The 17,913-nt window shown below is 51.8% G+C and overlaps 1 protein-coding gene across 10 annotated transcripts in view; it reads right to left on the reverse strand.

Annotated features, from left to right (window-relative positions):
• Nucleotides 1-17,913, reverse strand: part of Pacs2 (phosphofurin acidic cluster sorting protein 2) — a 60,725-nt gene that overhangs the window by 18,789 nt on the left and 24,023 nt on the right. For 8 of the 10 annotated variants that reach the window (XM_040742336.1, XM_040742343.1, XM_040742337.1 and 5 more), the window contains exons 2-8: nucleotides 13,022-13,109; nucleotides 11,585-11,674; nucleotides 9,590-9,715; nucleotides 6,218-6,380; nucleotides 5,625-5,698; nucleotides 5,189-5,269; nucleotides 3,990-4,049 (exon numbers count right to left, since the gene is read on the reverse strand). In XM_040742336.1, coding sequence (XP_040598270.1) covers nucleotides 3,990-4,049; nucleotides 5,189-5,269; nucleotides 5,625-5,698; nucleotides 6,218-6,380; nucleotides 9,590-9,715; nucleotides 11,585-11,674; nucleotides 13,022-13,109 — 682 coding nt within the window. The remainder of the gene's footprint in view (nucleotides 1-3,989; nucleotides 4,050-5,188; nucleotides 5,270-5,624; nucleotides 5,699-6,217; nucleotides 6,381-9,589; nucleotides 9,716-11,584; nucleotides 11,675-13,021; nucleotides 13,110-17,913) is intronic. The other 2 variants (XM_040742338.1, XM_040742345.1) reach the window with 1 other exon arrangement.

Consider the following 17,913-nt stretch of genomic DNA (forward strand, 5'->3'; position numbering starts at 1 on the left):
AACACACACACACAAATACATACACTCACATACAATCTTTGAACACAGACACACACACACACAGACACTCACACACACACAATCTTTGAAGAACACATCTTCCCCAGACTCTGAATCCGCTGAGCCTTGATATTGGACTTCCAGCCTCCAGAACCATGAGCAAAACACGCTGGCTGTTCCATTGCCCAGCCTAAGAAGATCGGCCCTTGCAGAAGGCGGAAACCAGCACAGAGAAGCAGGAGTCACTGCATGTGGTGTGGTGGTGAACAGGACACTGGTAAAAACAGAGCAGACCCAAAAAGAAAAAGAATGTGGTTCTGGGAACCGGAGGAAAGATCATTTTCAACAAAGCAGAAAAAGGCTGGTAGATTTGCAGGGTCTGGGTCTGGGTATTTTATGGAAGACAGAACTTGTAAATGACAAAACAAGGGATCTGGCAAAATAAGCCTCCAATTTGGAGGGAGCCAAGTTACCTCTCTTGACAGTTTATAATAAAATGCAGGGGGAAAATGAGATAGGATCAAGAGAACCATGTGTTAAAGATTCGGAAAAGTGCAAAACAGCGGGTTGGAGAGTGAAAGCAGGAGGTGGAGAGGGTTCCGGGTCAGAGTGTGTGCTGCTCTCAGAGACTCTCAGGAGTCACAGCTCTTGGTAACTCAGCTCCAGGGACCCAATGCCTTCCTGTCCCCTGTGGGCACTGCAGTCATGTGCACAAACACTCACACAGATGTGCACATACACACACAGTTAAAATAAAGTATTTTTAAAAATTAAGTCCATTTGGTCACAATAGTCAGAAGAGTTCCATATGCATGGAGGGAGTGAGAAGCTCTCTACAGGATGAGGGAGTGAGGAGCTCTCTACAGGGTGAGGAAGTGAGGAGCTCTCTACAGGGTGGGGGAGTGAGGAGCTCTCTACAGGGTGGGGGAGTGAGGAGCTCTCTACAGGGTGGGGGAGGTGACCCGCAGATGCTTCCACGCCCAGGTCCTGAGGGCAGTCCGGTGTCAAGCCGCTGCCCGAGGCTCAAAGCTGAGTCTTCACAGGTGTGTCAGGCCCTCACACAGCACAGGAGGCCACTTTCTGCAGCACCTACAGCTGCCAACTCTCAAAGTTTTCAGAAACACGGTCATTTTAAAGTCACTATCAGCTGGAGAGATGGCTCAGAGATTAAGAGCACTGACTGCTCTTCCAGAGGTCCTGGATTCAATTCCCAGCAACCACAAGGTGGCTCACAACCATCTGTTATGAGATCTGGTACCCTCTCCTGGCTTGCAGACATACATAGAGGCAGGATGTTGTATTCATAATAAATAAATAAAATCTTTAAAATAAAATAAAAAAATAATTAAAGTCACCATCACAGGAGGCGCTGTCCCAGGCAGAGGCCTATGATGGAGACAGGGCCATGTCTAAAAGGACCGACCGCCGTAAAATACAGAAAAGCCCCAACAGTGTTGTGCTCTGAGGGGCAGAACCGCAGTCTCTGGCTACAGGGCCAGCTCGGGAGAGCCACAAGGCACACAGCTGGTATCTGAGGCACTGCAGGCTGCACCCAGCAATACTGTGGGGTGCACTTCCGGGCCCTAGATTCGCAGCTCCAAGCCAATGTGTCCTGGGAGCAGATTATTGAACCAAAGAAGGGTTTTATAACCTTAAGATTCAAAGTATGGGGAATAGAAAGACAGCTCAGCAGTTCAGAGCACTGGCTGCCCTTGCAGAGGAAGAGAGTTCAGTTCCCAGCACCTACATGGCAGTTCACAACCATCTCTATCTAACTCCAGTCCAGAGGACCTGATGCTCTCTTCCAACCTCTGGATGCACCAGATATATGCACACAGTGCACATATATATAGACAGGCAAACATCATACCTATATAATAAATCAATACTTTTTATTTATTTATTTAAGATTCAGTGTTTGAGTCAAGTAAGAGTAAAGGGAATTTCTGCCAAGCCTAAGGACCCGAGTTTGATCCCTGCAACTCACGTGGTAGAACAAAAAAACAGACTTCAGCAAGTTGTCTTCTGACCTCTACACACACACACACACACACACACACACACACACACACACAAATGTACAAAAAATTTTCCCTGCTGGGTTTTGGACTTACTGGAGAGCAGTTACCCTACTCCCACTTTCTCCGTTTAGAACAGAGTATCTGGCCTATGCTGGTCTCACAGCTGGTTTTGAAGCATACACTCTGAGCTCATACCCGGACAAGTACTGATCCAGACAGTACTCAGACACTATAGTTTTTAAGAATCTGAGTTGATGCTAGAGTGAATTAAGATTTTAAGGGCTTGTGGCTGGAGAGATGGCTCAGTGGTTAAGACTGGCTGCTCTTCCAGAGGTCCTGAGTTCAAATCCCAGCAACCACATGGCGGCTCACAATCATCTGTAAAGAGATCTGGTGCCTTCTTCTAGCCTGCAGACATATATGCAGGCAGAACACTGTATACATAATAAATAAATCTTTAAAAAGATTTTATGTTGGGATAGAATGAATACATTTTGTGTGAGGGAAGAAAATGGATTTTGGGGTCTAGGGGCAGAATGTTTTGATCTGTGTAGGGGAAAGATCACATACCCAAGATGCTGTCCAAGCCCCTTTGGGGCATGGACAGGGGTACATGAGACAGGTGAGGAATAAAAGGGGAAGAGAAAGTAAATCTCTCTCTCTTGGATCCTGGCTGTGGGGACAATAGAGTGCTTCTCAGTAAGTGATTTCTATACTCAGTAAAGTATCTTACACCTCCTTTTCAGGTAGCATTATTTCCATCTTCAGATCTGAATATTTGTGTCCCCTAAATTTTTTTTTCTGTATAGCCCTGGCTGTACTGGAACTTGCTCTGTAGACCAGGCTGGCCTTGACTCAGAGATCTGCCTGCTTCTGCTTTCTGAGAGCTGGGATTAAAGGTGTGTGCCACCACCTGTCTACGAAGATTTAGCCTTCTCCAGATAAGAATCTGCCAGTACTGTGGTCTTTCAGTCTCTTAACTATCAACAGTATCCTTTGGATGTACTTGAAAGAAAAATATGTATGTATGTTCAACTCAGCATTTTCTTTTTTAATTATTACTATTTTATTTTATGTGTATGGGTGTTTTGCCTGTATGTGTGTGTGTCTATGTGTCTGTGTGTATGTCTGTATGTGTCTGTATGTCTGTGTGTCTGTATGTCTGTGTGTCTGTATGTCTGTGTGTCTGTATGTCTGTGTGTATGTCTGTGTGTGTGTGTCTGTATGTCTGTGTGTCTGTCTGTCTGTCTGTGTGCCGCATGTGTGCCTGAGATGCAAACTTCAAGATTTAGGGCCTACTGGCTATTCCTGGAAACAGGCCGGTGATGTTTCAGGGTGGACGCTGGCCCTACAGAAAGCCCCATGGCTGAGAAGAGCCACCCTCAATACCTGTACATGTGAAGAGCAACAGCTGGCCCGGGGCTGAACCGGGGCCCTGCTGTGATGGGGTGTGGCCCTTGCATACAGTGATGTAGAGGGTGGGTGACACTCTGAGGATCAAGTGTCCTCTCTCTACTGTGGGCCCAGAATTTTGACTGCTTTGTGATTTTTCTTTTGATTATGAACAAACTCAATACCTAAGACTGGGGATTAGAGAAACGCTAAGAAACCAAAAATCTGTGACATGCTGGCCACAGAGCAGGAGTTGGGGCACGGGAACTCTCTGTACCTCCTACTTACTTTTCCTATGAACCTGAAACTGCTCCCTCAAATGTCTAAAGAACCAATGATATCCCTCTGCTGGTCTCCCTGCCGGTGCACCAGGACTTGGCAGTTCAACAAACACCAGTGCGTGAGCCTGGTTCCTTGCTGGCTCTCACATCGAGGCTGGCAGGCAGAGGACGATACCCCACACCACAGACGGTGAGTGCAGAGCCAGACCAGGCCTGGAGCTTCCCTGGAGCACATTTTGCCCCACACGACAGACACCGGGCACTCAGCAGCCATGCGGCGCCCTGGCCCACTCACCTCCTCCGACACTTTAAACCTGCGCAGTAGAGCCACCACCTTCTGCTTGAAGTTCTGCTGCTGTAAGACAAGAGGAACAAGAGTCTCACATTAGGAACGGTGGGGGAGGGGCTACATTCCTGGGACACAGAAAGGAATTGCACTCTGTCTCTCAATAATGAAGGACAGGAGGGGATGCAGCTCACATCTACGAGCGTGGGAACTGGGTGTAAATGCAGTCACGTGCACATTCTTAGTGTTTGAAAGCATAAACTGAGGCCAGACTCAGAAACACGGGGGTGGGGGTGTCTGATAGTTCATACCCACTGAGGGGCAATCGGGGAAGGGTACAGGGTGGCTCTGCAGTTCTAGAAGCTTCTGCAGCTCTCTGGGCTCTCAGCACCTTCCCACAGCTCCACCTCCCACAGGTGGGCCCTGCCTCATCTTCTGAAGTGCACTCAGGACAGCACAGGGTGGAAGAAACAATGGGACCCGTACACTGTGAGTTCAGTGAAGCTGCTCACACTGGTGGCTGCAGGCACTGCTCCAGCCACCGACCTGCAGGAACTCTCAGCCACCCTTACAGAGCTGACCCTGGGGGCGGGGGCTTCCTGCACGGTCCCTCAGGTTGGCCCACGAGCTCCAGATGGTGCCACGTGTGTTCAGAGGAGACCCGATTGTGGTCTGCCCACAACCTCCTCCTCCTCACCTGCCAAAGGCTGACAGTGCTGTGCCTGGTCAGTACTGGCAAGGGGCTACCCATGTCAGCCAGTCCTGGGCTCTAAGGGGCTCCGGGGCCCACTGAGGGCCACTGTGCAGGCTGTCCCCACACATGGCGAGTCTGAGCACTGGGGTGATGGGGAAAATAACGCCCTCAATGGTCTATACATATAGGTCTGTGGGTGCGGGCAGCTAGCCCAGCCTTGTTACAGACCCCAAGGCTCCATGACCATATACAGTTGGAGTGGGGCATGAGAAATGGTAGCCAGGAGAAAATCCTGTCTGGATTTTTTACTAACAACAGCCAGGTGCTAGATAGACAGGCTTCTGGCTGGAGGGCAAGTGGGAATTCTAAGACTCTTTTGGGCCACATGTCACGCGAGGCTAAAGTCCTCAGGAGAGGCTGTTTGCTCTCTTGCCCACAGCCTCCAGTGAGCCGCCCAGCCGCTGCCCGCCCTCCTCGCCCTCCCCCAGTGTTAGTAAAACTAGTTTCCACCGACCCTGGTCATGGACGTCGTTCTTACTATCGAGCGCCGCTGCTTCTTGGGTTTTCCCACATCAAAGTCATCCTCATCAAGATCCTGTGTAGACATGCGCAGGGCCTGAGGCTCAGCCCCGCCCACCCCACGGCAGTGCACAGGGCCTGGGCCGCAGCCCATCCCGCCCCACCCCCCCCACAGCAGGCCCACGCCACACCCACGCAGTGTGAGGGAGGTCACTTGGTCGTCAGTCAGCAGCTAACACTCCCAAGCCCAGCAGGGCTGCCTACTGACATGCCCTAGGCCCAAGGAGGAAGCAACCAGGTACCACACATCTCTTCTGCCCTCCTCGTCCCGTGTGGCATGGGCTAGCACCGGGAAGTGCCCGTCAGTCCCAAGCTCTTCTCTTGAGAGGGAGCTGTCGGGTGCCCCTCCCACCTCAGGCTCAAACTGTTACCTGCCCCTGGACAGCATCATCGCTTGCTTCTTGCTCAGAGGAAAAGCTTTCATACTCCTCCTCAGAGTAGTTATCTGTGGAGTGAGCACACAGAAGGCAGGGACCTCTAGATTCCACCTGATGCCATGGCAATGAGGCGGCAACAGAACGCCCCCCCGGGAGCAGAGGGGAGCTGCCAGGAGACAGCCCCAGGGAAACCAGGGGAACTTGAGACACCCGTGCTGTGGCCCTGAGTACCCCGAGCCTAAGGACAGCAGGCCACATGCTGTGGGGTTGACGGAACCCGAGAGCAGGGGAATACAGTGACCCCAGTTGTGATGGCAACAACAGACCATGGCTGTGGAGCGCCTGCCCCACACAGGACACCCAGAACGCAGGTGTTCAGAGCATCAAGGGCACTACATGACAGACCCCATGACACCTACACAATGCGGTACACAGAGCTTACGACAACTTCAACAGCACACACTGACTTTCTCCAAAAGTTTCTAGCTAGAGAGAAATGCAAGAGACACATCATCCCCCTGCCTTCTCCAAGCACAACAGGACAGCCCTCCTACACACACGGGCAGAGGAAGAAGGCAGGGACTCACCTGTGGACTTGGCCTTGGGGCCAGCCTGCATTGCACTATCCTCATGGTCAATGGGCTGGCTGGACAGGGAGACGATCCAGATCTCAGCCACCTTGACAGAGGCCTCTTTGATGCTGCTGCAGAGGTTCAGCACCTGGCCACCCTCGGAGGGGTGCTGCATCACCTGGGGGGCACAGTTCCAAAGTCAGGGGGCGGCCACCCCAGAGAGCTCTAGCACTCAGGAGCAGCACACACCCAGCAGAAGGCTGAGCAGGAAGCCAGAGGAGACCAGATGGGCTGAGTGGGGAGGTCAGTGTTGGGCTTGGTATCTCTCTGACTATGAGCAGACAGAGGCGGTATCTGAACACCACCCAACTCTGGCGACCCTGCTGCCCCGTGAAAGTCACTCAAATACTTCTGCACCCCATTCACCTCTATCTACTGCTCCAGCTAGGGAGCCTCGGAAGCAGCCACAGTGTGTGACTGGGGGTCACCCAAGCTTGGGAAAGCACATGTCTAAAGACTCAGGAGGAAAAGCTACCAACACAGCCACATCTGCAACAGTACAAGAAGCCCACTAGGCAGGGCTCACTGGAGTGCCGAGGCCCTGGCTAACTGGTGTAACGAACTCAGCAAGCTAGCCAGGACAGCAGGAACCAGTACTGACCTAGATATTGTCCTGGTCCTCATGCTGCCTCAAAAGCAGGCACAGGCGGCAGGCCCGTCCCTGACAGGGGTCATTTGGTCAGACCCAAATGTTAAAATTTTATAGATTAAAAAAAAAAGTGGTACCTGAAGTCAGGAGGATGTCTCCGTGGGTAAAGGCATTGCTGTCATACAATGCCCTGAGTTCAATCCCTGGAAGTCACATGGCAGAAGGAAAAAATCTCCTACCACTAACTATCCTCTGACCTATACACTCATTGCACTCACTCACGCACGCACTGATAAACATTTAATAAATTTTTGAAATTGGGAACTGATTTGGGATGACAACTCTAATCAGTGAAGAGAATAAATTTTAAGGACACTCACATTTAAAAATTTTTTACCAACACTAAAGAAACCAGGATGGGGCTGGAGAGATGGCTCAGCAGTTAAGAGCACCAACTGCTCTTCCAGAGGTCCTGAGTTCAATTCCCAGCAACCACATGGTGGCTCACAACCATCCATAATGAGTTCTGGTGCCCTCTCCTGGAGTGCAGACACACATGGAGGCAGGATGTTGTATTCATAATAAATAAATAAATCTTTAAAAAAAAAAAAAAGAAACCAGGAAGGCAGACCAGCAGCTCCATGACAAATACTGGGCCTTCGTGTGTCAAATGCATGTAGGGGACACATGGAGGAAAACCTCTCTTACCTGACTCTACAGATGCACTAAGTGCTGGGCCCCCCCCCCCCAATGGTGACCTCAGGTTGGAGTGAGAACAACAACCCGATCGGAAACTAACATCTATTTAGGAAGCACCAGGATTCGAACACAGAGGCTGAGGGACACCCAGGCTTGTGTGAAACAGGGGTTGGTGTGTGTGTGTATGTGTGATATGATTGGGGTGTGTATAGTGTGTGTGAGTCATGTATAGTATGAATGGGGTATGGGGGCGGTATGTGTATGGGGTGTGTGGTGTGTGTGTATGTGTGTGGTGTGTGTGTAGTATGATTGGGGTATGTAAAGTGTGTGTGTCGTGTGTAGTATGATTGGGGTATGTGTGTGGAGTATGTGTGTGTAGTGCGGTGTGTGTGATATTTGTGTGTGTGTGTCCGCATCAGGATGCAGTGTGGTATTTGTGTATGTGTGTGTGTGTGTAATATGTGTGTCCGCATATGAATGAATCAGGATACAGTGTGGTATTTGTGTGTGTATGTGTGTGTGTGTGTGTGTGTGGTGTGGAGTGTGTGGTATTTGGGTGTGGTGTGGTGTGTGTGTGTGTGTGTGTGTGTGTGTGTGTGTGTCCGTGCATCAATGAGTCAGGATAAGGGGGCGTCTCTTTACCCTGAAAGCCTGCTCTCCGGCCTCCTCTACTAGGAGGGGAGGGCAGAGAACAAAAAGGACTTTTGCTAAAGGCAGGCTATATGCCGACTCTGAGCACAGCCTTCTGCTCTCTGGGACGTCCTGAGGAAGGCAGACGCGCACTCGGTACCCACTGCTTCACCTACAAGATGGGCACAGACAAGGCCCTGCCTACCTCAACCCGGCTCTGCAGCCAGCCCTTTCTCGTGTTCCTAGTTTCCCTGGCCTGGAACTCCGGGCCCCTGGCTGCAGAGGGCTACTGGGAACATCTTGGGCTGGTGGGGGCTGGATAGGTGTGATCCTGGGTACCGAGCAGCAGTTCCCACTCGCCTCTGCAGCTCAGCACAAAGGAGCCCTGGCTCACCAGGAGCTGGGACACTGAGTCACCACAACGAAAGGCCGAAGCCAGGTCAGCCTGGGGCAGCCTCCTCCTCCTAACTCCCCACAGGCTTTCATTTTCAAAGTCAAGGTAGCTGGGGACGGAGGGTGAAAAGTGGACTTTGAGGAACTACAGCTGCTGAGGGAGCTTAGGGGTGATGGGACACAGGAGGCATGCAACTTTTAAAAGCATAGGTGCTGCAGCAGGTGTGCCTCTGGGATGGTCAGGCCAGCATGACCTAGGAAACTGGAGGGAAAGCCTTAGGCCAGGAGGGCGAGGAAGCTCCAGGAGACAGGGTGTAGCAGGATGGCTTAGGCCAGGGGAGGATGCGGACGAGCCTGACTGCACAAGTGGCTGGGCAGGTGCCGGGCAGCCCAGAAGCCTGGCGTAGTCTAGGTTGGGGACAGTGCCACAACCTGGCTTGCAGCCATCTTCCGACTTCTGGTGGCCACCAACACACCTGCACTTTCCCCAGACACTAAATGGAATTCCAAAAGAGGAGAGTTCGACAGTCCAGGGACAAAGTGGCCAAGGCCGAGCCACCTCTTCGCCTGGGCTACTCCTGTAGCTAATGATGTCCAGCCGCTCTGCTTGGAGGCTTTGTCTGCCCAGGAGCCCATTTTGTCTTCTCGGTCTCCCCAGAACACAGGGCCTCGGGAGACTCCTAAGGTACTTTCCTGCTGCCCATCTGAGCTGCGAGGGCGGGGTGAGGACTAAGGGGCAGGCACCAGGAGGAACCTGTGTAAGGAGGGAGTCCAGGGCAGACGGCTCAGCTCCAAGCACTCTTCTGGGAAGAGTTGTGTGCCTGGCTGCAGGCACAGGAACAGCCACACTGTCAGCCTAGGACTGGGGACCTGGGGAGTGGCAAGAGAGTGGTGTCTTGCCATTGCATTGGAGTCCAGCCTTGTGCATTCTCTGATGACTCGGAGAATGGTCTGTCAGACACATAAGGGAAATCATTCATCGTTTGGGAGCACCGGACATCAGTCCAGAGACCTACCTCAGCCATGTTGATGGACCCCGCGGCCAACGTCTTATAGCCCAGGATGGTTCGGTTCTTGTACCGCTTCCTGCGCTGCAGCATGATCTGGAGCTTGTTGCCTTCTCTCTTCAGGAAGTGGGGGTACTGGAGACACAGGCAAGCTCGCCTGAGGCCGGGTGCCGCAGAGCACACTAACCACCCCGTCAGCAAGTTCCCTGAGGAGCACCTGCTGGCGCCACTAAGGCCTGCAGTGTCTCGGTCCTCACAGCCCTTCGCCAACCCTCCCTCAGGAATCTGAGCATCAGGGGGGCCACCTTCAGCTTAAGTGGCAGGGGTTCTACTTCCACACTAGTGGAGCACATCGGCTAAACTTCTGGGGACGGGTTCACGTGTTTAGAGGCATTTGAAGAAAAGCGGGGGCAGCTTCTCAGTATACAATTCCCAACATGGCCCTAAGTATCTGGTAATCTCCCATATGTGGGAGTAACTAGGTGCCTCCTGAGGGTGACCCTGTGCCCTCTGGGGGTGACCCTGTGCCCTCTGAGGGTGACCCTTGGCTAGTTCCATCTGCTGTACATTGCCCATGCCTAGGGCCTGCACTTGTGACAGAGGCTTCACTCAGAGAAATCAGTTCCCACAGGATCCTCAGAGCTCACAACCAGAGCCTGGGGTAAGCTCTGGACGTAGGGTTAAACTCCAGTCTCCAAGCAGACTGGCCATCTATACACATTTCTCAGAAGACAAGGTGGGGGGGTGGGAGGTACTCGCCACAGGTGCGTTTGGTAAATTACACTTCAGTGAACTGCAGTAGTGCACAAAACCCAGAAGCAGATGATCTGGGTTGACAGTCCACATTCTCCACAAGGCACTCAAAGGATTCTGAACTTACTACAGAGTTTCCACATAGTCCTGCCAATCTTTGCTAAACAAGAAAATAAAATAACTCTGGCTTGACAATGTATTTGTTCCTTGTGATGCTCGATACTGTCATCTGGAAGGATCTAGAATTGCCTGGGAGACGGGCCCTGGAGTGCTCCAGGCAGGAGTGAATGCATTAGGTTACCTGAGGTGGAAAGAAAGACCCGTCCTAAATGTAGGTTCTCTGGGGCCTAGGCTAGAGGAAGTGAGCTGACACCAGCCATCCCGGTCCGCTGCGTCCTGACTGCAATCCCTGTCGCTGCGTCCTGACTGCAGATGCGATGTGATCTGCAGCCCAGCCTTCCCACCACGAGGAACTGCATCTCAAACCGTGAGCCAATAGAAGCCTCCCTTAAGTTGGCGTCTGACCAGGTGTTTTGTTGTCACAGCCATGAATCAGCTAACATAGACCTCATTATTCCTCATTATGGGAGGGGGGAAGAATAAATCAGTAAGAATTTCTGATTGTTTAAGAATAAACCTTTGCCAGGTGATAGTGGTGCACGTCTTTAATCCTAGCATTCAGGAGGCAGAGGCAGGTGGATCTCAGTGAGTTAGAGGCCAGCCTGGTCTACAGAGCGAGTTCCAGGACAGCCAGGGCTATTACAAAGAGAAATCTGTCTTGAAAAAACGAAAGAGAAAGAGAGAAGGAAAGAGAGAGAAAAGGAATAAAGAAAGGGAGAGGGAGGGAGGCAGGGAGGCAGGGAGGCAGGGAGGGAAGGAGGGAGGCAGGGAGGCAGGGAAGGAGGGAGGGAAGGAGGGAGGGAGGGAGGGAAGGAGGGATGGAGGGAGGGAAAAAGAATCTTGATCAAGAGAAGATCAAAGCGAGGAAGAACACAGCTGGCTGACAAGGGCACGACCAGCATGCAGAACACTGACAAGGGTGTGTCCACCACTCAGGAAGCTGATGAGGAAATGTGTCCCTCACCCCTAAGGAATTAACTGGGGACGTCTATCACCCAGGCACTGCACCAAGTGAGTCCACCACCTCCAGAGCACTGAGCAGAGTTGCCCTCGCCCTGGGCACCAAGGAGGAAGACTTCATATCCAAAGCATTGACAAGGGAGGGTCCTCATTACCAGGTGTGGGACTCACCTGCAGAGAGAAGGTCAGGGCCAGGTCCGTCTCCACCTGTCCACTGGGAGGCAGCACAATCTCATGTGATCTCAGGACACGCTTGGAACCCTGCAAGTAAACACGCCCCCTTCTGATCTAGGGGTGTTAAAGCCCGAGAAACAGCTAAACACATCCTCACACCAGCAACTGAACTATGGAGACAAAGGCTTCATGGGGAGGGAGGCAGGCAGGGAGGCAGGCAGGGAGGGAGGGAGACAGGGAGGGAGGGAGTGAGCAAGAACACTGTCGGGACCCTTAAAACTTGACTCCACTGCTGGCTTCCCCAGGGAATGGAGGGAAACAGCAGGAAGAGCTCCTATCAAGGGAACGTCACTGATGGTCCTGTAAGGACAATGCACAGCTATGGGTGTGTGGGGCCAAGAGGTATGCCCCGTAAAACCCAGAAAGCACCCAGGGTATGCCGCGTAAAACCCAGAAAGCACCCAGGGTATGCCGCGTAAAACCCAGAAAGCACCCAGGGTATGCCGCGTAAAACCCAGAAAGCACCCAGGGTATGCCGCGTAAAACCCAGAAAGCACCCAGGGACAGGGACAGGAAGAGCAGGAGATGTTTAACACAGATTCAAACTGTGCAGGTGACAGGAGGACACAGTCCCGCACAAAGCCAAGTGGGTGGAGCCAAGAGCCCACAGCATCTCTAGGGAGGAGTGGCCTCCCACACTGACCATAAGCAGAAGCCAGGGCCTCTCTGAACTCCAAGCACTCATCTCAGAGAAAAATGGGAGGGTCCTGCGTGGATGGGAGGGTTCTGTGTGACAGAGGAGACCCTGGATGACAGATGAAAGTCTTGTCCAGGGCCAAGGCTCAGCACAACCGTTACAACAGGTCTGGGATGGGTCCAATGCCACAGGTAGTATGGGTGGGGTCAGACATGGGCTACTTCAGCAGGACCCAGGTACCCCTGGTGGAGGGTCAGGGGTCACACACAGGCCTGGTGTGAGGTTGCGTGACACCTGTCCTGCACAGGCCACACGCCTGTGAAGGGCGAGCAGCAGAGGGCCACCAGGAGCTCCATCTGAGAAGCCAGGAGTCACAATCCACATCCCATCCCCTGAGAGTGGATCTGGCACCTGGCAATACTCGGCATAGCAAAGGCAGCCAAGGGCTAGCAGTGGACACACCTGGAGGGCCAAGCTGCTCCCCCAAGAGAGGTGGGGTCCAAGCCCATGCAGGCACAGGCTCCCCAGGCCCTATGAGGAGTGGACAGAACACTGGGGTAGGCTCTAGTCCAGAGAGCCCATGTCCTGTTCCTGCTCATGCCTGTCACCCTGGGAGAGGCACGAAAGAAAGGTCTGGGTGGGTGGCTCAGAGTAGGGTGGGGTCTTTGGGAACGGCCAGGGACCATGTGAGAATGAGGCCGGCCACACGTGTACACTAGTGTGCAGTGAGGGCGTACCTGCATCTTGACAGCGATCACCACAGACAGGAGCTCCTTCTCCAGCTCCCGGAGCACGGCCAGTTTCTTCAGGGTCAGGCTACACAACCTGCAAGACACAGAGCTCAGCCTTGTGCATGCCCCCTACTGCACTGCCCAGTTGCCCGGGAAACCTCAGGTCTGGCCGTGTCAGCTGCCTTTGCACATCGCTGTGAGGGACAGCAACCAGGAGGGGCTGCATGGCAAGGCCAGAGAAAAGACCTCCGAATGGCAAGCATGTGAGACTGAAGACCAGGGAGGGTCCAAGGCCAGGGTTCTGCACTGACAGCACACACAGCTCTTAGCTGCGGGACAACAGCTCCCATCCCAGGTGTGGCTGCGACCCCATGCTGTCACCTCCATGAGGCAGGCATGGATTCACCTCAACATTCTGCTCTAAGGCCTTTGAGCTACAGGGAGACAGGTGTTGCAGGCTCAGCGTGGTCTGGTGACATGCCCAGGACCAGAGCAGCTGTGGGAACATTTGCCAAACAATGAGCACGTGGCCTGCGGGTCGGCTGCTGCAGAACTCTGCCTGCTTCCCAAGCAAGTGCACCTTCCTGCAGCCATCTGTGCCACCCACACCTGTGCACACACGGCGACACGCTACACACATGCATGGGCTGCCAGAACAACCTCTTGAAGGCAAATGGGTCCACCAAAGGAATGGGCCTGCACACCTGCTTCGGCAAACTTTCCACAACCACCTATAAATACTGATCACTTTCCTACCCAAATCCTGTTCTATGACACCTGCTCAACCGGGCAGCACAGTAAACATACAGCTGCCTAAATTAAAATGGCACTGATGCCAGGTGTGCACACGCCTTTAATCCCAGCTCTTGGGAGGCGGAGGCAGGAGGATCTCTTTGAGTCTAGCCTGATTCAGACCAGCCAGGGATACACAGGGAGGCCCTGTGTCAAACAATAGCACTGGCTACCAGCACAGCTTCACATTCAAGTCCTTACAAGTCTAAGCTGGGTCTCAAACGGTAGGTCTGGAATTCTGCTTCCACATGAGCTGCCATGGTCCTCAACATGACAATGAGGCAGAAGAAGACAAGAGGCAGCCCTGCAGCTTGGCCTCCTCCCACACGATGGCAGCAGGCTTCTGTCCTGGTGCCTGAGAACCATGCGTGGGGAAAGCGGTTCCTCAACTGCCCTTCCTACCCTGGCCACAGGAGGTGTCAAGAAGCTATGTGTGCCACCGCAAGTGTCTACCACTTCCATGGAGGAAGAGCGACCCCACTTAAGAAGGAACCCTCTCCATCTTGGGTTTATGACCAGGACGCTTCTACTCTGTGTTTAACGCAGGGAATCCATGCTATTCTGAGTTAAGATAGGGTCCCCAGGTCCTCACTGACAGGGTGACAAAGGTGAGGCTGTCTGCACTGCACTATGTTCAGAGAAGAGAAGGGTCAGGCAAGGGACTCCCCCACAGGATCGCAAGCACCCCAGACAGTCTGGTGCCAGACAGCCACGAGAGCCCGACAGGATGGAGAAGACCAGCCACAGGTGGGTGGGAGTGTATTTCAACACCTATTGCCACCAGACAGCTACACACAAGAGCAGTTCCTAATGGGCCACCGAGGCCACCAGCTGGGCTGTTTGCAGCTCTGGGAACCCAGGAACTTCAACCCACCATGTAGGATACAGATACCATACAACTGAAAACATAAAGTATCTCTTTCTGGAATTTTCTATGTAATATTTTCATACCACAGCAGAACTTGGAAAATGAAACTGCAGTTGAGAGGTGGCTACTGTGACAGCAAGGCAACTGGAGAGTGCATGGTTACCTGGGAAACGGACCTGCAGAAACAGCTTCTCACAAGAAAACGGAAAGTGTTGGCAATGGAATAAAAATGAAGACAGCATGGCAGAATTTGAGTGAGTATTAGTGTTTCTATTGGAAGAAAGATTTCCACTGAACAGACTAACCAGCATAAAAAAAATTAAGAACCAGGAGGAAAAGGGGGAGGGGGAGGGAGACAAGGAGGGGGAGGGAGAGGGGGGAGGGGGGATGAACACCAAGGAAGCATAAGAAAGGAAGCAATTAAGATAAAATCAGAAATAACTTGAAAATACAGAAAATAAAAACCAGATGTTACTTCTTTGTGAAGACTAAAAAAAATTCAATAAAACCTCCAGCCAAACAAAGGCTTAGAAAAAGACAGAATATTCTCTTTATCAGGAATAAAAGCACTGGAGATCTCAGACACCCATGCCACAGCAGACAAACTAAAACAACTCCAAACCGGTGGCAGGCCAGAGCCACCTATCGGTAAAGCCAACGAGGCACAGATGCTCTGAAGAGAAGCCTCCCCACAGTCAGAGGCATGGAACACCGTGCCGAGCACCCGTGAGACCCGGGATTCCATCCCTAGCACAGGAGACACAAGCGAAAGACAGAGGAAGCAAACAGACCTACAGACCATCTTCCAGAAAGCACAAGAGGAAGGGATGCCTCAACCCAGGGGAGCGGCATCGCCCTTCTATCAACAGGAGACAAAAACTGCAAAAAACAAACGTATAAAAGCTGGGTGTGGCTGCTGGCACTCACCCTCGGTCCCAGAACTCAGGAATCTGAGATAAGATGACCTGGGCTAGCCTGGGCTACACAGCCAGACCTTGTTGAAAGAGGATACCGGGTGAGGAGCAGGAGAGAGGAAGGGACTAGGGAAAGCATACAACAGACTGATGTCCATTGTGAACACAGATGCAAAGCTTTTCCACAGGTTATTTGCAAACTAAATCTATCAAGACATAAAGATACTCATTATTATACTCTGCCAAATGGGGATTTGTTCTAGGAATAAAATGCTGGTTCAGCATTTGAAAATTATTTTAATTTATCATTTCAGCAAACTAAATAAAGGGGAAAAACAAAACAAAAAGTCCACACGTACCCTATATCAAAATGTTTGCCTCAATTTACTCTGGGGGGCATGTATTAAAGGCGTGGTACCTGTGCCACCATTGTGTGGTAGAGCGTTTAAGGAGGACCCAGCAGAAGACACACCCTTCAAGGGAACTGTGGGACTCTGCCTGGCTTGCTTTGCTTTGGTTGCCGGCTATCTGGTGAGCAGCTTTCATTACACCCGTGACGCCATCCTGATGCGCCACTTCACCACAGACTGAAAGCAATCTCTGACTCGGAGCCCTCTAAGCTGGTTCCTTGGATGTTTGCTATCATGCCAGAAGTCAACTGACACAGAAAGCTGGCACCAAGTGGGGTTGCTGGGCAACACTGAGGCTGTGGGGAGCCTCTTGGGCTGTGCAGGAGGAATGTGGTAGTTTGCAGGAGCAGGCTGGGAAAACTGCAGCTGACTGGGCAATTCTGACATTCACACTAAAAACTCTCAGCAAGCCAGAAGAGAAGGACTCCCTCCTGTCACAGCAGCAGGGAGGCTGGGTTCCCTTATGACAGGACGGAGGCTGGCCTGACTGCTCACCCTTGGGCTTCATGTGGGCTCGTGCTACCCAGGTCAACAGGCAAGGCAAGGTGACCAAAGACAGGAAAAGGAAGAAACAAAGCCGCCACTGTCTGCAGACACCAGGATTGTGAACAGAGAAATCTAAGACAGCTCCTAGGAGCACAGCAGACCAGGCTGCCTATAAAAAGCAACCATGAACCACACGTCACTCCAGGTAGACAACTGGAAGTCAAGTGTTCAGAAACATTCACTCATACTACTTCCAAATAAAGAAGATACGTAAGTCTAAAGTAAACACAGAGCTGCTTGCTGGGAACTCCAAATGCGGGGCTGGTGTGATGTCAGTGATAAAGGCACCACTGCACAGACCTGGCAATCTGAGGTCAATCTCTAGAACCCACTAAGACGGCAGGAGAGAACTGGCTTCACAGAATTGTTCTCTCATCTCCACAAACGCATCTGGCCCCATCATTTACACAAGCACATTAATCACACACACACACACACACACACACACACACACACACACACACACACACACGCTCAACAATATTAGGAAATGGAGAGTCAGGCTATAGGCTATGTATTGATTTTCCCCAAACTAGTCTATTGATTTAGTACCATCCCAGTGAAATCACAAGAAGGGTTGTGTGGTTCTGTCAAGATCAACAAGCTGATTTTAATTCTCATATGTGAAGGAGCTAGAAAAACTCTGAAGAAAGAGAAAGAGTCTAGCTTTCCTGCCTTAACATCAAGACCTGCACACAGTGTGATGCCCACGGAAGAGGAAGCAGAGATGAGCAGTGAGAGAACGGACTGATGAATTAGGAGCCACCAAAATGTAGAGTTTTGGCTAGAATGATGGCCCACACCTTTAATCCCAGCACTTGGGAGGAAGAGGCAGGCAGATCTCTATGAGTGTGAGTTCAACCTGATCTATATATTGAGTTTCAGGCTAGTCAAAGCTACACGGTGAGAATCTGTCTGAAACATAAAAGACTTTCTGCTGCAAAAACCACTGTTATAAGATAGGCTTTGGGGATGGAGAGCTAGCTCAGTTGGCCACACAGGCATGGGCACCTGAGTTCCATCCTCAGACTCCATGTAAAATGTCAAAGGCCTGTAACTGCAACACTGTGGAGGTACAGAATAATTCCAGGGGTTCTGTAGCCAGGGAGTTCAGAACAACTGGAATATCCCAGGATCAGTGAGGAAACGGTCTTAAATATATGTACATCCCTATCCACAAATACATATCCATAAGCATGAACATGCATATATTTGTGGATAGGTATATGGACTTGTGGAGGGGGACCAGAGAGGTGGCTCAGTGGTTAAGAGCACTAGTTTCTCTCCAAAGGACCCACGCTCTATTCCCAGACCTCACATGGCAGCTTACAACTGTCTATAACCTCAACTCAAGAGGCACTGGCACCC

Source organism: Mesocricetus auratus, unplaced genomic scaffold, assembly GCF_017639785.1.
Source record: "Mesocricetus auratus isolate SY011 unplaced genomic scaffold, BCM_Maur_2.0 Super-Scaffold_15014, whole genome shotgun sequence".
Classification (NCBI taxonomy): domain Eukaryota; kingdom Metazoa; phylum Chordata; class Mammalia; order Rodentia; family Cricetidae; genus Mesocricetus; species Mesocricetus auratus.